This window comes from Balaenoptera borealis (assembly GCF_965194805.1).
Source record: "Balaenoptera borealis genome assembly, chromosome: 13".
NCBI classification, from domain to species: domain Eukaryota; kingdom Metazoa; phylum Chordata; class Mammalia; order Artiodactyla; family Balaenopteridae; genus Balaenoptera; species Balaenoptera borealis.
The window spans coordinates 99,062,539-99,081,857 of record NC_138870.1 but is presented as its reverse complement, the minus strand read 5'-3'; the positions used below and the strand labels follow the sequence as shown (position 1 = coordinate 99,081,857).

Below are 19,319 nucleotides of genomic sequence, written 5' to 3'. Positions count from 1 at the left end.
TGCGCACTTGCCGCGTTGAGGTCGGGTTGGAGGAAATAGTCAGCCTGCGGTGTGTGTCTAAAGTGAAGGACGCGTCAGCAATAATGAGGCCCTAACCCCTGCCGCCCTGGCGGCCTCCCCAGCGCCCTCCCCGAAACTGTTTCGTTAGCTGAGTGTTTTTTTTTTTTTTAATATTTATTTGGCTGCACCGGGTTTTAGCTGCGGCGCGCGGGATCTTCCTTGCTGCATGCAGGATCTTTAGTTGCAGCATGTGAGAATCTACTTCCCTGACCAGGGATCAAACCCCGGCGCCCTGCATTGGGAGTGGGGAGTCTTAAGACACTGGACCACCAGGGAGGTACCAGCTGAGTGTTTTTTAAACTGCAGTTGTCAAGATCAGTTTAGTGGGTCGTGGCTAACACTTTTCTGTTTTTAAGTAACGTGCAGTGCAGAGTTGGGGCATACCCTGCTCGCCCCTCGGATCCACCAAGTTCTAACCCAAGTTCGTGGGGTCCTTCCCTGTCCTATCATTAGGACGGAGTGCAGCCCAGTTTTGCGTAGGGTCAGTCCAGCCAGACCCAAGGGCTAGCCAGTTACAGGCACGGGGCCCTGGCAGACAGGCGGGAAGGGAGTTAAAGGCCCTGGTGAGCTGAGCTCAGAACACGTGCGGGCAGTTGTGGAGGGCAGACATTGAAAGAACTGCATACGTGTGTGCACAAATACACGCTCTGAGGAGGGCCGGGAGAGAAAGGAACACAGGGGACCTACTCTAGCCAGGGAAGAGCTGAGCTGGGGCAGTTTCCCTCAGCTAGGAAGGCTGAGAAGGTTTTGACCTGCTCACCTTCCTTGCCTGGAAATTGTACCTCTCTCCACTTTCACCTGAGGTGAAGCAGCAGGTAAAGTACTTCCCAGAGCACTTGGACCACAGCAGCACCAAACACATGGCCTTTCTCTGCCCCTTCTGCCCCAAGAATGGCCTGACTGACGTTTTCAACTGAGGTAACCAGCTGGCATTAGCAGAACAAATCCCTCCCCGTCTCTCCCTGAGGAGGCCATCCATCCTGAGGAACCAGCTGGAGGGAGCCAAGATAAGTCCAAAGTGAAATGTTTTTGGAGAGCCCACACAGGCATGTGAGTATATCACTATTTCCGGATTCTATTTCAACAATGGAGTAAATGGCTCCAGATGAACGGCTGCAGTTGTCATCCATTTCCCCCAAACCACCGCGCCCTGACTTTGTCTTCTCCAGGTCTCAGTTCTGTTTCTGGGCCTTCAGGTCCTGAGGGTCAGTCTCTGATGTGGGACAGGGATACAGCCACTCCTCCCAGGCAGCTGGCAGCAAACATGAGAGGAGAACAGCAGAGAGGTGGGGCCAGCCATGGGAGAACCACACTTCCAGGGCCCAAAAAGGCAAAAACAGTCAGACAAGAGCAGAGGTGCACCTGAGAAGAGTGGGATGGATTCTAAAATTGAGACCTGAACACCTGGGCTACGTAGTTGCTATACATCAGGGAACGGTTCCATGGAAAGGGTTAGGAGGGGAGCCAGGGAGGCCACACGCACACCTCCAGACCATAGTGTCTCTGGAGCACCACAGCGACCCCTCAGAAGGCCGGTGAGCACTGCCCACAGCCCCAGGCTTTCTCAGGGACGTGCCAGTCACCCAGCACCCTCCCCCACCATGTTGTGCTTAGGGCAGCGTCTGTGCCAACCGGGCTTGGACAACTTTCTCCAAAGCTCCTGGGGAAGGACTAGCTCCCTTCTGAGTTTGGTGATATGACTTGGAGATGGTCATGTCTGGGGTCAAATCCTGATGCTATCACTGTGTGATTCTGGGCCTGTCATTTAACCTCTCTGAGCTACGGTACAACTGTGTTAACACTCCTAGCTACTGTGAGGATTAGATACAGTGCATGTAACATGACTGGCCCTGGGTAGGAACTTAATAAACAGAGCAAGTCATTGTCATTGCTACCACTGTTATTCTCACTGACCCCTGCTTGCCTTAGAAGATGGGGCTGTAGACAGTGCAACTCTCTATCCTGAAGCATGACGCTATAGCTTCCCATTGCCTGGGTGACCTTGCCCAGGCCAAAGCTCCCAGATGCAAGAAAGGATACATCATGTCCTGTAGGGGCGGCTGGGCAGTGGAGGCCCTGGGGGAAAGACCCTCCAAGGAGGCCTGCAGGGTCTGGGCCACGTGATGATCAGCCAGGAGGCCCATGCTCTGGACCTGGGGGGAGAAGAGGGTGGGGAAGACAGGCTTTCTTAGTGCCCACTCCATAGAAGCCCTCTCTACCCTCCACCCCCTGCACTCCTGACCTCCCATTGGCTGCTATGGCTAGAGCTCCCCGCCTCCACAGGGAAGACGGTGTGGAGGGTCTGGCCTCACAGTGGCTAAATAGCATCCCCTTCCCACCCACCTGCAGGAAGAAGCCACGCAGAGCCTGGAGTGTGGTGCTGGAGAGGGTAGAGAGGTCAGCCAAAGCTGCGCCTTGCAGAACGTGGCCCACCTCTTCATGAGAGAGGATGCTGCTGCTCCGGAACCGCACAAACTGGCCCAGGGAGAGAAGCCCCAGACACGTAGTGATTCGGCATCTCCTTCATTCACAGATATTTGCTGTGCCCTGCCGGGCTCAGCACTGGGCTGGGGGCATGGATCTGAAGCCCACAGAACTCTGCCTTCAAGAGCTCAGTGTTGGTAGGCAGGGGTGGGGTTGTGTCACAGGAAAGTGAGGTGATGAGGATTGCAAGACCCTGAGAGTTTGCTCTGCTGACCCCTTCAGTCCCCCACTCCCACCCTGCCCCTCACACTAGACTGTGTGTGGTTACCCAGACACACCACCACATGCTCATATACTTGCTGTTCTCACTTCAATACTGTACCTGCAATACTTTTCCTTCTCTTTGCCTATTAATCCTTCAAGCCTCAGCTAAAATGTTACCTTCACTGCTGAATGTTTTCATTTTATTAAAGAAATACAGGCATTAACTGGGTGCTTACTATATTCTTACTCACTTCTCCCTCCCAGCTCTGGCAGAAGCAATTACTCTTTTCTCTGGGTTCCTACACCAACCATTGATTTATTCATTGATCCACTTCACTATCATTCACAGGCTCGCTGCCTTGTTTATTCAGTGGGCACTTACCATGTTCTAGGCACTTAGCATTATCTTCTACTCTTCCATTAATAACATCATATTTTAACTATTAATTTCCTTGTCTACCTCCTTCTCTAGACTGAGGGACCTTTAAGGCAGAACATTTGGCTCACTGACGTCTTTGGTACCTAGCACAGGATCTGGCAGGTGGTGGGCAGGCCCTGGTCAATGTTTCATGAGTGAATGAGAAAGAATGTCTGGGTAGTCTGGGCAGAGGAGATGTGGGCATTCAGAGGAATTCTCTAGGCAGGCTTCTTGTAGGGTGAAGGCTCATCCAGCTCCTCTACCTTCTTGGAGGATGACATTCTTCAGACCACAGGACCATCCCTTCTGCACTTACCAGGGTCATGAGCCTCAAGAGCTCAGCTCTGAGGAAGGAATTCTCTCCAGCATCCAGGAGGGTAAATAGCAAAAACCGATTCCAGGGCTGGGAGGCCACATGGAGTGCTATGGGAAACACCAGTCAACCGTGCGTTGTTAATGCTGCTTTTCCAAAGGCCTTGGAACATTGCTAAAGAAAACTTTCTCCTATTGGCTCAAAAAAGGGTTGCTCAGCAAAGGCAGGGCATTGGACAAGCTGACCCCAGGGGGTTTCTTTCTCCTCAGCTTCTATCCACCCATGCTGCCTGGCACAGGGAGACCACATATCCCACTATTGTGGGAGGCAGGCAACAGGAAGAGCTCTGCCACTTAAGAGCTATGTGACCTTGGTTGGGGCAAGTTGCTTAACCTCCCTGAACCTCAGTGTCCTCATCTGTATGATGGGCATGGCAGTACCTTGCAGTATTGTTAAAAGAATTAGACAAAATGAGTGTGAATCAGGGAGCTCCCTGGTGGCCTAATGGTTAGGATTCTGGGCTTTCACTGCCATGGCCTGGGTTCAATTCCTGGTTGGGGAACTGAGATCCTGCAAGCCACGTGGCTCCGCCAAAAAAAATGAGTGTGAATCACAGAACAGAGGATGGGAGTCTGGGGTGGGAGGGTGGCAGGTGCTGGCCCCCTCCAATCTCCCCCAGGGGAACATCAGAGAATGGGGAGGGTTTCTACCGATGTCTGGACTCCGGGCATGCAGGTAGTCAAGCAAAGCCTCCAGGCAGCCGACACAGGCATGGGACAACAGAGGGTCCTTCTGCAAGAAAACAACAAAAACAAAAAACCCACAGAAGTTCACGTCAGGTTTTGCTACCAGTGGATTTTGGTGCCAACCAAGAAAAAAACATTTGGTTTTCAAAACAATTTAGATTTCAGAATTTCAGATTTGGGATTGTGGCTCTGTAGATAATCAAGAAATGTTTGTTGGTTTCATCTCTCACCCACACACAAAGCACAGTGCTTATACTGATGATTTACCTACATTTGAGAGACTGTTTTGCTTCAGAAAAGGATGGGCCCTGGGCCCCATTAAGAGATTCACAGATTACAGATTCTGTAAGAGCCACACAGTTTATCTAAGCCAGTGCATGTAAATCTTTTTTTAAAGCAGCAGAACCTTTCATCAAACAAAATTTTATGCTCTAATAAGCATAAGAAAAGAACTTAGGGTTAGGGAGATGCAAATTAAAACCACCTTGAGATACCACTACACACTCATCAACAGCTAAAACTGACTGACAGTACCAAGTGTTGGCAAGAATGTGAAGCAACTGGAACTCTCGTGCACTCCTGATGGGAAGGAAACATGGTGCAGCCACTTTGGAAAACAGTCTGATGTTTTGTTTTGGTTTTTTTTAATTATTTATTTATTTACTTTTTTGGCTACATTTGGTCATCGTTGCTGCACACGGGCTTTCTCCAGTTGCAACGAGCAGGGGCCACTCCTCATTGCAGTGCACAGGCTTCTCATTGTGGTGGCTTCTCTTTTTTTTTTTTTTTTTTTTTTAATTTATTTTTGGCTGTGTTGGGTCTTCGTTTTCTATGCTAGGGCTTTCTCTAGTTGCGGCGAGCGGTGGCCACTCTTCATCGCGGTGCGCGGGCCTCTCACTGTCGCAGTCTCGCGGCCTCTCTTGTGGCGGAGCACAAGCTCCAGACGCGCAGGCTCAGTAGCTGTGGCTCATGGGCCTAGTTGCTCCGCGGCATGTGATATCTTCCCAGACCAGGGCTCGAACCCGTGTCCCCTGAATTGGCAGGCAGACTCTCAACCACTGCACCACCAGGGAAGCCCCAAGGCTTCTCTTGTTACAGAGCATGGGCTCTAGGCACGCAGGCTTCAGTAGTTGTGGCACGCGGGCTCAGTAGTTGTGGCTCACAGGCTCTAGAGCTCAGCCTCAGCAGCTGTGGTGCACAGGCTCTGTTCTCCATGGCATGTTGTTCTTCCCGGACCAAGGATCGAACCCGTGTCCCCTGCATTGGCAGGAGGATTCCCAACCACTGTGCCACCAGGGAAGTCCCAGTCTGATGGTTTCTTATAAAGTTAAACATACACTTACCATATGTGGTAGGCATTTAAGATGGTCCCATGACCTTTGCTCCCAGATGTGACTCCTGTGATTAGGTTACATTACATGGCAAAAGGGAGATTGTTTGGGTGGGTCCAATCTAATTACACCAGTCCTTTAAAAGCAGAATTTTCTCTGGCTGGTAGCAGAAGAAGAACCAGAGAGTCCGGAAGTGTGAGAAGGACTCAACATGCATTGCTGGTTTGAAGATGGAGGGGCTGTGTGAGAAAAAATGTGTGCAACCTTAAAGAGCTGAAAGAGCCACCCACCCCCAACAGGAGGAAGAAGTGGATTCTTTCCCAGCTCTCCCAAATAAGCACCCAGCCTGACCAATACCTTGATTTCAGCTTTGTGAGACCCTAAGCAAAGAACCTGGTCGAGCCCACCCAGACTTCCGACGTAGAGAATTGTCAGATAATAAATGGGTGTTGTTTATAAGCCATTACATTTGTAATATGTAGTTACACAGCAATAGAAAACTAATATGTCATTTGACCCAGCAATCCCACTCCTAGGTATTTATCCAAGAGAAATAAAAATGGGTATTCACAAAGACTTGTACTTCAGTCTTTATTCATGATAGCCAAAAATCTGGAAGTCCCAAATATCTATCGGTAGGTGAATGGATCAACAAATTGTGGAATAGCCACATAATGGGCTACTAATCACCAATAAAAAGAAATGAAGTACTGATAACACACAACAATATAAATGAATCTCAAAAGCATTAAGCTAAGTGAAAGAAGACAGACACATAAGACCACATACTGTATGATTTCATTTATATGGAATTCTAGAAATGGTAAAACTGTAGTGCCAGAAAGCAGATCAGTGTTTGCCAAGGGTCAGGGATGGGGAGAGGGGACTGACTTAACAGGGGTCCAAGGGAACTTTTTGTGGTGATGGAAATCTATACTGGGATTGTGGTGGTGTTTACAAAACTGTATATGTTTGTCAAAACTCATCTAGTTGTACCCTTAAAATCAGTGAATTTTATTGCATGTAAGTTATATCTCAATAAAACTGATTTTTTAAAATGTAAAAACAAACTAACAACCACAAAAATCCTATGCTCTCCTCATGCTATTCTTTGGAAGGCAGCAACCTGGAGGTTAAGGTATGGGACAGACTTGGGTTTGAAGCCTTGCTTGGTCACTTACCATCTGTGTTATCCTGGCCAAGGTTACTTGATTTTGCTAAGTGGGGATAAAAAGATTACTTGGGCTGCCAAGAGGGTAAGATGAGCAATGCATACAGAGGGTTTAACCAGTGGTTGGCACAGAGTTAACACTCAAAAAATGGTGACTATACTGAAGGAAAAAAAAAAAAATCAGTTGGAAATTAATCCCAGGCAATGACTTGTTTATTTATGTATTTATACTATACAGGTAAATCATAGGATAAATATTCTTCCCACTGTTTAAGATTCTACTAAGATCCTATAATAAAATAATTCTGTTATATTTTTTTTAAAAATGGTGAATATTTTAGTGAAATGTATAATAGGGGAAACACGCTCGCTCTTTAACAACCCCTAAGTCTCCTTCACAGGATCCCTAAGGTCTTTAAGACCTACAGTTTGAAGTGGTTGAGCTGACTCACTAACCTCATTTTAAAGCTGAGAAAACTGAGGCCCAGAGAGAAAATACTTGACCTGAGGACACCTGGGTGGTAGGTGGCAGGTCTAGAAACAAATCCTAGGCCTTGTGCCCTTTCTCCTTCTCCAATCTAAAATTAACTCTTAACCAGTGGGCACTTCCACCCTTTTCCCAGGTACCCAAGATTAGCCAGTTCAAATGCAACCTCTCCTGTGGAGCCTTCCTTGATTCAAATAATAGGTCATTTTGCCATTAATTATAATTTCTTGTGTTTCCTACAATCTGTGAGTGCTTAAATGGCTGAAACGGCATCACATTCAATTCTGCGTCCTCATTCACTCATTCAACAAACATTACTGAATGCCAATTCTGTGGGAGGCTTTATGCTGGGTAGTGAGTGTAAGGGAATCATTTTCCCCCTCTCTATGTTCTGAATATTAAATCAGGAACTTCAGCCCTTTCAGAAACATTAAAGAGAAAGCATTTGCCCTTCCTCCCACCTCTAACTGGCTCCTCCTCACCCAACGAGAGATTTATGTAACAAGTGAGATGCTAGCTTAACACCTACTGAGCCATCAGGGCAGGACTAAGGTATTAAAGGTCATGCTCCCATGAACTCAAACTCTTAAGATCTTGGCCAGCTGGCTAAGTGTCCAACATGGACATTATGGAAATGCAAACACAATTTACCTGCCTATGGGCTCCTGGTCTGGCCCAGGGGAAGGAGGGTAGTTAAAAAATCCTTTTGGATAAGATATGATAAAGCAAACATAGTAAAATGTTAATGGTAGAATGTACATGGTGGGTATATGAGTGTTCACTGTAAAATTCTTTCATTTTTGCTGTATGTTTGAAAAATCTCAGACTAAAAAAAAGCCCGTTCTGACCTTAAGTCCCAGCTACATTCTACTATGGTGTTTACCAGCAATAAAGCTGATGCTTTGGTTCTCATTTGATTCCTGATTTCCCAACTGGATTTGAACCCACAAGGGGAAGGAGACACAAAGATTAACCAGACACAGTCCCTACCTTTGAGGAGCTCACAGCCTGGGGAAGACCGATATGAAAATGGGAACTCACAACAGAGAGAGGTAAGTGCTATACGTGATAGAGGTTTGATCCATGAAGAGCACAAGAGCCTTTGAATAGATGTGCTGGCAGGACAAGACTCGGCATCCACACAGCCCGCACAGGGCCCACTTCTGGAGCATTCTCTACATCCTCACACTTCCCCCAACCTGTGCACAGGCCCAGTGGGGATCAATCCTTGAACATAATCTCCCACAGTCAACAGCCGTATCAAATATGTCTGTCATTATCTGGGCGGCCAGTGGAGACCATTCAAATCAAGGCCCCACCCCTCCCCCGAGGAAGTCTCTGCAACTCCTCTCACTCATTTGCTGGTTGCCCCCACCTCCCTCTTCTTGCCCACGATGCCTTGCCATCAGACCAGACCACGTGGATCTGTGACCGTCGGTCGTCGGCAAGCTTTAAGGAGCAGGAGAAGAGAGTCCAAGTCTAACTAAAACAGCATAAACACCTGGGGCCTTGGTCACCCTACAGTGACCAGCTCATATTTGAAAATAACAGACAATAAGCTCCTTGAAAGAGAAGAAAGTCTCAAGGAATCATGGGTGGGAACGGGCCAGAGGGCCAGGGACAGGGAATGAGTCCGTATCAGAGAACAAAATTGTGCTGCCATCAAGATCAATCCGATCTCTGATGCCCCCTACCCTCGGGGACCTAGGACAAGTCACTTGATATTTCCAGCCCAGCTCAAGCACCTCCCCCAGAAAGGCTTCTCTGACAGCCACCCTCACAGTCACCCTACACCAGCCTGTAATGTACGTCCTGTGCCCCCACTGTGCAGTGCTTCCCTTCAACCCAGCACTGCCCACTCTGTGTTAGCACCTCTTATCCACATGGCACCATCCACCGCCCCCTGAAACTGTTAACTTCTCAAAGGCGGGAATCTGATCGATCTCCTTGCCCCCACCACCCTTCACAGTATGTGATCGCTGGATAAACAATGATCTCCAAGAATCCTCTAAGCTGTAAAACACAAACCCCTCTGAGGTGGACATCTACTGTTTTTGCTTGTCCAGGATCCATTCCTCCTTCTTCTAAGAACAGTTTTCTCTTGCAGAACCATTCCTCTCTTATGTTTAGTCCATGTGAGTTAGGGAGAGCTGACCATATGCCCCAGCCTCCAGGAGAGGACACTCACCCAAGCCAGGTCAATCAGAGCATCCCATGTTTTGGGCATAGTGACTGCCACATTACCAAGCCAGGCTAATGAGACTCAATTCTGGGGACTACTAGGAAAGAGAAACTTTCTTTCTGCTGGAGGGACATATGCCAGGAGCTGCTGCTGGTCATCCTACCATCCCATGAGAATAAAGCTGACAGAGAAATGCAGAGCCAAGAGATGGAGACAGTTCTGATGACACTGTCTGAGCCTCTGGGATCCCAGCTGTGCCTGAAGCCAGTTTTGACCCCTGGACTTCTCAGTTATGAGACAATTTGAGTTTCATTTCTGTCACTGTAACTTTAAAACCAGTCAATCCTCTCTCTAGGCCTTGGTGGGAATACCAGGATCTTGACAGGCAGCCACCCCTTCCTGCTGTCATCCTGGGAGAAGCAGGCTCCACTGCCAGGGTCCCACTCCACAAAGGCCTTACCTGAACCAGGAGGTTCTGCAGTCCGATGACCAGGGACAGCACTTGTGATGTTCCCAGTGGAGCTAGGACAGTGTCCTCAGGGGCTGGCGGTGGCTGGGCCCCTGAGGGCAGCAGGGTAACCAGGGCAGAGGAAAAGCTTTGTTGCAGGGCTGTCCGCAGGAAGCGTAAGATGGCAGCTGAAAGTAGAAAACTCCTTACACCCAGTTCTTGCCTCATTCCCCAACTCCCCACCAGCTCTGTCACAGGGGGAGGACAATGGGGATAATAATGGGGTGACCACGGGCTGGTCTGGGTGGGGTGGTCTCATCTCAGAATCTAGGGGAAAGGTTTTTCTTCTCCTGCTAGAGGCCCTTGGTCCCACACCTGAGAGCAGTGCAGCCTTTTTCTTCGGAAAGCTGAGGGCCTTCAATACTTGGTCCAGTTCCACAGACAGTGTCTGATGAACCTGGCAGGGCAGAGGGTAAAGGGATAACCCCCACATTCTGGGAGCTTGGGCAGAAAACCACCTGCTACAATATCTCTTTTACCCCCCCCCTACACATACCCGCTACATCCAGAAGGACAGAGGAGGCCACACAGAGTCTTGTGAGCCTCACCGATCCTGGATTCAGGAGCTTGAGGAGGAAAATCAAGCCCAGACCTGGAGAACCCTGCTTCTCCCAAATTTCCCCCATCCTCAGAGAGCTCCTGCACCAGGGAGTCTTTCCCAGCCTTAGCTGTGGGTCAGTCTCCTCTTCAGCCCACCAACCACCTAAGTCAGATCTGGAGTCCGATGGCCCGGAATCAAAATCCTGGCTCTGCCACTTGCCAGCTGTATGGCCGTGGGCAAGTCAACGCACTGCACCTCTCTCAGCCTGCCTTACTTCCTTCACCTACGAAATGGGAACAGTGCCACCTGCTTTCACTCCCTCCAGAGCTATCGTGAAGAACAGCTGAGGATCAGCATCGTAAATGTGCTCCTTAATGTCAAAGCAATGACCACACTGAGGGGTTAGTTTGGGTGACAGGTTCAAAGCTGTGAGTCTGCTCTGCTCTCCTTACCCAGAACATAAGCTGCCTGAAGGCAGCTTTTCCTCTACTTGGATCTACAAGTGCTTGACACAAAGCAATTCCTCAAAAATGCTTGTTAGGGCTTCCCTTGTGGTGCAGTGGTTAAGAATCCGCCTACCAATGCAGGGGACACGGGTTCGAGCCCTAGTCTGGGAAGATCCCACATGCCACAGAGCAACTAAGCCCGTGCACCACAACTACTGAGCCTGCACCCTAGAGCCCGCGAGCCACAACTACTGAGCCCACGTGCCACAACTACTGAAGCCTGCGTGCCCTAGAGCCCGTGCTCCGCAACAAGAGAAGCCACCGCAATGAGAAGCCTACACACCACAATGAAGAGTAGCCCCCACTAGCTGCAACTAGAGAAAGCCCACGCGCAGCAACGAAGACCCAACGCAGCCAAAAAAAAAAAAAAAAAAAAAAAAGCTTGTTAGCTGGTGGAATTGGCAGGTTCCAGGCAGAAGAACCAACTTGTATAAAGGTATGGAGATGCCATACTAATCTAAGATGTAAACAGAGGAAGCTGTGTGTGGAGGTTATATGGGAACTCTGTGCTATCTGCTCGATTTTTTTGTAAATCTAAAACTGTCCTAAAAATAACAGCTATTAAAAATCAACCAAAAACAAACAAAAAAAGTACTGAGATGTGAAAGAGCACAGTTGACTGGGAGAAGAGCAAACACTTGGTCAGAAGACAGGAAAGGAGGGTAGAATGGCAGAAAGTAAGGCTGCAGAGGGGCCTGGTAGGAAGGGTCTCAGCAGCCATGAGGAGAACAAAAAGGCTGCTGAAGGAGAGTGAGCAGAGGGGAAGTGTGGACAGACCGTGGCCACAGGGATAGGAGAGGTGGAGCAAGGGAGAAGCTGGAGGCCAGAAGATTGTGAACAGGCCATATTAGCGGTGAGGATGAATGATCAGGCCTGAACTAGGGCAGAGGGGAGGACTTAAGAGTAGAGGTACTTACGTAATTGGCTAGTTATGAGCTGAGGGCCAGGGCAGAACCAACGACAAGGCGCAGGCTTCCATCCAGGCAGGTGACTGCAGGGCTAGGGGTGGGCCCAATAGCCTCACATAGAAAAGTAGGAGAGGTTCCTGTCCCAAATCAACCCCATTGGCAACTACCTGAGGATCTGCTATAGCGTAGATGTGCCACAGCTTACTGAAACCCTAGAGGCCAAACTTGAAAACTCACTTCACTTCTACACAAATGTGTGCGCCTGGCATTAGATTGGCACAGGGCTGGGCACAGTGCGAGGACACCTCAAAGGCTAGGAGATGGTTTCTGTCCACTAGGGGCAGCCAGCCTTAGGGAGGAAACACCTGAATGTGAAGCAGCCCACAGAGGAGCTCATGCAGGGCACTAGGATGACAAGGTCGTACAAGAGGGAGAGGCTGAGAGGAAACAGGGTGCTCTGTGGATATGTCCATGGCTCTCCTGTTCCCTGCATCACCTTCTCAAACAGTCACATGACAGCTTACACATGTATGGCACTCACAGCTTGCCACCCACAACTTCAAGGTCACCCGCTGGATTCTGCCTTCTTGTCCAGTCTGACAGTCCATTCCCTACACTCCAGCCACGCAGTACCTCACCACTCTTCAAATATATATACCAAGTCTTAAATTTGTGCAGCTTCAGGCCTGTGCTCATATCATTCTCTTTGCCTGGAGCGCCCTTCCCCCGCTATTTTTGTCTGGTACAGTCTTGCTTACCTTTCAGGGCTTTGCTTAAAGATTACAACACAAGTTCCCCAAGTGTGGGGTATTTACTGTATTCATTTTTTATCCCTCTGTGCCTCGAATACAGCCTGGCATGCAGGTGATCCATGTGTGCTGAATGGATTAATGTAAACCAACTTGACAACAGCCTTGAATGTTTTTTCCCTGTTTTGTAGGCAAGGAAACTGAAGCTCAGAGAGTTAAATACCTTGCCAAGGTTACACAACTAATAAGCCACAGATCTGGGATCAGAACTCAAGATCTTGTCAGTCCTTGGAGTGCCACCCATGCGCCAAAGTTACGGGGGTTAGAAACTAACCTGCAGATTGCCATCGTGCTGCTGGGCAGAGAAGGAGGCAGTGAGCAGCCAGGCGGAGCAGAGGAGCTCGGTCCTGGGAGAGCCCTCCTCAGCCCAGGTGAGGGCCAGCGTCTTCTCCAGAAGCTCTATCAGGGCCGTGCTGCTCAGGAGCACTGCAGCAGCTGTAGAGGGTTGGGCAGGGCAGCTGGTGTTTAGTTAGCACCCGATGGGTGCTTCACACACATGGTGAATGAACAAAAGGATCAGCTTAAGGCTCTAAGTTTCATTTCGGAACCACAGGTTACTGGAACCAGAAAGGACCTTAGGCCCATCCGATCCAGCCACACACCCCCTTTTTTATTTTTTTTAAGATGGAAAAACTGAGGGCAGCAAGGGCCATAGACACTGCCCAGCACCCTTCCTCTTCACTATGCCAGCCCGGGCCCCAGCACCTCTCTTCTGACTGCCCAGCGTGGTCTGATGAAGGCTCCAATACAGGAAGTTGAAGGAGGGCTGCAGGATGTCTGTGTCAGTGGGACTGCATTTCCCACACAGCTTGCTCACTGCAAGAGATGAGAGTGCCCTGGAGCCCCAATGCTCAGAACTCCATGGCTTTAGCACACACCAGCACTCACACTTCTTACAGCTAGTGGCCCTCAATTGGCTAATTTCAGATGTCAGTCTTGGGGACCAAGCACAAACTAAGCACCCCTGATATTACGGCCAATGGAAAGAAACAGTGACAAACCCGAAGATATGTTCACACCCTCCATCTGAACAAACATCAGGCAAGCAGCCCACAGCTGCACATTAGAACAGACTTCACAAGTGTAGGTGGTCAAAAGGCATCCTATGACAGCGCTCATGCCAGCACAGACTCCAGGTTGGAGAGTCTGCAGAGGTCATATAGGCCAACCTGCCACCATCAGCAGAAAGAAGATCCAGTCTCTGAATTCTTCCAGCAACAGGACACTCACCACCTTCACAGGGGAGCTCTGTAACCGTCAAAGTGCTGTTCCCTAAACATGCCGTATTCTCTCTCTCACACCACCTCCATCTGGCTAACTCCTTTCCTCCTATTCAGCAATCAAGATTCAGCTCAAACTTCGCCTTCCTCATGAAGCCTTAATCTCTCAAGGCAAGATTAAACGCCTCTTCATGCTCTGCCAGCCCTCAGCAGAGCAGTTACTACACTGTAGAGTAGACATCTACAGAGCACATCCCTTTCCTCTTGGGAATTACCACTCCTTGCTCCCCCGCCCCCCACCATCCTAGATATGAAACCTACCTAAGTCTCCATTCTTTTTTTTTTTTTTAATTCAAACAGAAAGTCACAAAAATTATACTCATTCTCATCAGTTCACTCAGTCCCATGTAATTAATTTTTTTTATCTTGATCTTTTGTTAGCGCTTTTATAAATTCATCAGTTTTCCATTAGAGTTCTGAAAATGCTTATTCATTCAGTTCAGCAGTATAGTCAGTTACCAGAAACCAGTACTTGTCAGAGTCTTTTCCATGAATTCCTTGAAGATGAAACCCTTTTATAGGAACATTTTTGCAAAAGCATCAGAGTACACCCAGAACTGTCTGTAAATGACAAAAGACTCAAAAATGACCACGGTTAAAGATTTGATGAAAGTTCATAATAATGCAATTGACAAGGAAATTTAGTTATTTCTGAGATATACATTTTAAAATAACTAGAATGATGACTTATAACATTATACCAGAACACATAAGATTTTTAGGAATTTCATGTAATGTCTGAAACATTTATATTAACATATTTCCATACAAATAACCCAAAGAAAGTTTAGTATTAGTTTTTCTTTTTTTTAATTTTTGTATTTTATTTATTTTTTTATACAGCAGGTTCTTATTGGTCATCAATTTTATACACATCAGTGTACACATGTCAATTCTAATCGCCCAATTCATCACACCACCATCCCACCCCTCTGCGGCTTTCCCCCCTTGGTGTCCATATGTTTGTTCTCTACAGGTGTCTCAACTTCTGCCCTGCAAACCAGTTCATCTGTACCATTTTTCTAGGTTCCACACACACGCATTAATATATGATATTTGCTTTTCTCTTTCTGACTTACTTCACTCTGTATGACAGTCTCTAGATCCATCCACGTCTCAACAAATGACCCAATTTCGTTCCATTTTATGGCTGAGTAATATTCCATTGTATATATGTACCACAACTTCTTTATCCATTCATCTGTCGATGGGCATTTAGGTTGCTTCCATGACCTGGCTATTGTAAATAGTGCTGCAATAAACATTGGAGTGCATGTGTCTTTTTGAATTATGGTTTTCTCTGGATATATGCCCAGTAGTGGAATTGCTGGGTCATATGGTAATTCTATTTTTAGTTTTTTAAGGACCCTCCATACTGTTCTCCATAGTGGCTGTATCAATTTACATTCCCACCAACAGTGCAAGAGGGTTCCCTTTTCTCCACACCCTCTCCAGCATTTGTTGTTTGTAGATTTTCTGATGATGCCCATTCTAAACTGGTGTGAGGTGATACACTGTAGTTTTGATTTGCATTTCTCTAATAATTAGTGAAATTAGAGAATTAGTGATTCTCTGATAATTAGTGATGTTGAGCAGCTTTTCATGTGCTTCTTGGCCATCTGTAGGTCCTCTTTGGAGAAATGTCTATTTAGGTCTTCTGCTCATTTTTGGATTGGGTTTTTTGTTTAATATTGAGCTGCATGAGCTGTTTATATATTTTGGAGATTAATCCTTTGTCCGCTGATTTGTTTGTAAATATTTTCTCCCATTCTGAGGGTTGTCTTTTCATCTTGTTTATGGTTTCCTTTGCTGTGCAAAAGCTTTGAAGTTTCATTAGGTCCCATTTGTTTATTTTTGTTTTTATTTCCATTACTCTAGGAGGTGGACCAAAAAAGATCTTGCTGTGATTTATGTCAAAGAGTGTTCTTCCTATGTTTTCCTCTAAGAGTTTTATAGTGCCGGTCTTACATTTAGATCTCGAATCCATTTTGAGTTTATTTTTGTGTATGGTGTTATGGAGTGTTCTAATTTCATCCTTTTACATGTAGCTTGTCCAGTTTTCCCAGCACCACTTATTGAAGAGACTGTCTTTTCTCCATTGTATATCCTTGCCTCCTTTGTCATAGATTAGTTGACCATAGGTGCGTGGGTTTATCTCTGGGCTTTCTATCTTGTTCCATTGATCTATGTTTCTGTTTTTGTGCCAGTGCCACATTGTCTTGATTACTGTAGCTTTGTAGTATAGTCTGAAGTCAGGGAGTCTGATTCCTCCAGCTCCATTTTTTTCCCTCAAGACTGCTTTGGCTATTCGGGGTCTTTTGTGTCTCCATACAAATTTTAAGATTTTTTTCTTCTAGTTCCATAAAAAATGCCACTGGTAATTTGATAGGGATTGCATTGAATCTGTAGATTGCTTTGGGTAGTATAGTCATTTTGACAATATTGATTCTTCCAATCCAAGAACATGGTGTATCTCTCCATCTGTTGGTATCATCTTTAATTTCTTTCATCAGTGTCTTACAGTTTTCTGCATACAGGTCTTTTGTCTCCCTAGGTAGGTTTATTCCTAGGTATTTTATTCTTTTTGTTGCAATGGTAAATGGGAGTGTTTCCTTAATTTCTCTTTCAGATTCTTCATCATTAATGTATAGGAATGCAAGAGATTTCTGTGCATTAATTTTGTATCCTGCAACTTTACCAAATTCATAGACTAGCTCTAGTAGTTTTCTGGTGGCATTTTTAGGATTCTCTATGTATAGTATCATGTCATCTGCAAACAGCGACAGTTTTATTTCTTCTTTTCCAATTTGTATTCCTTTTATTTCTTTTTCTTCTCTGATTGCCATGGCTAGGACTTCCAAAACTATGTAGAATAATAGTGGTGACAGTGGACATCCTTGTCTTGTTCCTGATCTTAGAGGAAAAGCTTTCAGTTTTTCACCATTGAGAATGATGTTTGCTGTGGGTTTGTCGTATATGGCCTTTATTATGTTGAGGTAGGTTCCCTCTATGCCCACTTTCTGGAGAGTTTTTTCATAAATGGGTGTTGAATTTCGTCAAAAGCTTTTTCTGCATCTATTGAGATGATCATATGGTTTTTATTCTTCAATTTGTGAATATGGTGTATCACACTGATTGATTTGTGTATATTGAAGAATCCTTGCATCCCTGGGATAAATCCCACTTGATCATGGTGTATGATCCTTTTAATGTGTTGTTGGGTTCTGTTTGCTAGTATTTTGGTGAGGCTCTTTGCATCTATATTCACCAGTGATATTGGTCTGTAATTTTTTTTGTAGTATCTTTGTCTGATTTTGGTATCAGGGTGATGGTGGCCTCATACAATGAGTTTGGGATTGTTCCTTCCTCTGCAATTTTTTGGAAGAGTTTGAGAAGGATGGGTGTTAGCTCTTCTCTAAATGTTTGATAGAATTCACCTGTGAAGCCATCTGGTCCTGGACTTTTGTTTGTTGGAAGATTTTTAATCATAGTTTCAATTTCATTGCTTGTGATTGGCCTGTTCATATTTTCTGTTTCTTCCTGGTTCAGTCTTGGAAGGTTATACCTTTCTAAGAATTTGTCCATTTCTTCCAGGTTGTCCATTTTATTGGCATAGAGTTGCTTGTAGTAGTCTCTTAGGATGCTTTGTATTTCTGTGGTGTCTGTTGTAACTTCTCCTTTTTCATTTCTAATTTTATTGATTTGAGTCCTCTCCCTCTTTTTCTTGATGAGTCTGGCTAATGGTTTATCAATTTTGTTTATCTTCTCAAAGAACCAGCTTTTAGTTTTATTGATCTTTGCTATTGTTTTCCTTGTTTCTATTTCACTTATTTCTGCTCTGATCTTTATGATTTCTTTCCTTCTGCTAACTTTGGGTTTTGTTTGTTCTTCTTTCTCTAGTTCCTTTAGGTGTAAGGTTAGATTGTTTATTTGAGATTTTTCTTGTTTCTTGAAGTAGGCTTGTATAGCTATAAACTTCCCTCTTAGAACTGCTTTTGCTGCATCCCATAGGTTTTGGATCGTTGTGTTTTCATTGTCATTTGTCTCTAGGTATTTTTTGATTTCCTCTTTGATTTCTTTGTGATCTCTTGGTTATTTAGTAATGTATTGTCTAGCCTCCATGTGTTTGTGTTTTTTACTTTTTTTCCCCTGTAATTGATTTCTAATCTCATAGCGCTGTGGTCAGAAAAGATGCTTGATATGATTTCACTTTTCTTAAATTTACTGAGGCTTGATTTGTGACCCAAGATGTGATCTATCCTGGAGAATGTTCCGTGCGCACTTGAGAAGAAAGTGTAATCTGCTGTTTTTGGATGGAATGTCCTATAAATATCAATTAAATCTATCTGGTCTATTGTGTCATTTAAAGCTTCTGTTTCCTTATTTATTTTCATTTTGGATGATCTGTCCATTGGTGTAAGTGAGGTGTTAAAGTCCCCCACTATTATTGTGTTACTGTCGATTTCCTCTTTTATAGCTGTTAGTAGTTGCCTTATGTATCAAAGTGCTCCTATGTTGGGTGCATATATAATCGTTATATCTTCTTCGTGGATTGATCCCTTGATCATTATGTAGTGTCCTTCCTTGTCTCTTGTAACATTCTTTATTTTAAAGTCTATTTTATTGGATATGAGTATTGCTACTCCAGCTTTCTTTTGATTTCCATTTGCATGGAATATCTTTTTCCATCCCCTCACTTTCAGTCTGTATGTGTCCCTAGGTCTGAAGTGGGTCTCTTGTAGACAGCATATATATGGGTCTTGTTTTTGTATCCATTCAGCAAGCCTGTGTCTTTTGGTTGGAGTATTTAATCCATTCACGTTTAAGGTAATTATCGATATGTATGTTCCTATGACCATTTTCTTAATTGTTTTGGGTTTGTTTTTGTAGGTCCTTTTCTTCTCTTGTGGTTCCCAGTTAGAGAAGTTCCTTTAGCATTTGTTGTAGAGCTGGTTTGGTGGTGCTGAATTCTCTTAGCTTTTGCTTGTCTGTAAAGCTTTTGATTTCTCCATCAAATCTGAATGAGATCCTTGCTGGGTAGAGTAATCTTGGTTGTACGTTCTTCCCTTTCATCACTTTATTAAGTATATCATGCCACTCCCTTCTGGCTTGTAGAGTTTCTGCTGAGAAATCAGCTGTTAACCTTATGGGAGTTCCCTTGTATGCTATTTGTCATTTTTCCCTTGCTGCTTTCAATAATTTTTCTTTGTCTTTAATTTTTGCCAATTTGATTACTATGTGTCTCAGCGTGTTTCTCTTTGGGTTTATCCTGTATGGGACTCTCTGTGCTTCCTGGACTTGGGTGGCTATTTCCTTTCCCATGTTAGGGAAGTTTTCAACTATAATCTCTTCAAATATTTTCTTGGGTCCT

The 19,319-nt window shown here is 45.6% G+C and overlaps 1 protein-coding gene and 1 long non-coding RNA gene across 4 annotated transcripts in view; one reads left to right on the top strand and one right to left on the bottom strand.

The window, feature by feature from the left end:
- The first annotated feature begins 43 nt into the window (after nucleotides 1-43).
- LOC309608977 lies at nucleotides 44-6,879 on the top strand. Of its 3 annotated transcripts, XR_014233177.1 has the most exons (5): nucleotides 44-337; nucleotides 951-1,110; nucleotides 2,410-2,681; nucleotides 3,440-3,543; nucleotides 5,727-6,879. It is a non-coding gene; the product is annotated as an uncharacterized lncRNA (long non-coding RNA). The 3 variants fall into 3 exon arrangements; XR_014233178.1 differs by lacking the exon at nucleotides 5,727-6,879 and having other exon boundaries at nucleotides 3,440-3,579; XR_014233179.1 differs by lacking the exons at nucleotides 3,440-3,543; nucleotides 5,727-6,879 and having other exon boundaries at nucleotides 44-250; nucleotides 2,410-2,548.
- MEI1 (meiotic double-stranded break formation protein 1) overlaps nucleotides 1,119-19,319 on the bottom strand; it is a 66,899-nt gene continuing 48,698 nt past the window's right edge. The window contains exons 23-31 of the mRNA XM_082349750.1: nucleotides 13,374-13,484; nucleotides 12,943-13,103; nucleotides 10,220-10,301; nucleotides 9,857-10,032; nucleotides 4,190-4,271; nucleotides 3,483-3,589; nucleotides 2,404-2,535; nucleotides 2,101-2,213; nucleotides 1,119-1,312 (exon numbers count right to left, since the gene is read on the bottom strand). Coding sequence (XP_082205876.1) covers nucleotides 1,267-1,312; nucleotides 2,101-2,213; nucleotides 2,404-2,535; nucleotides 3,483-3,589; nucleotides 4,190-4,271; nucleotides 9,857-10,032; nucleotides 10,220-10,301; nucleotides 12,943-13,103; nucleotides 13,374-13,484 — 1,010 coding nt within the window. The 3' untranslated portion in view covers nucleotides 1,119-1,266. The remainder of the gene's footprint in view (nucleotides 1,313-2,100; nucleotides 2,214-2,403; nucleotides 2,536-3,482; nucleotides 3,590-4,189; nucleotides 4,272-9,856; nucleotides 10,033-10,219; nucleotides 10,302-12,942; nucleotides 13,104-13,373; nucleotides 13,485-19,319) is intronic.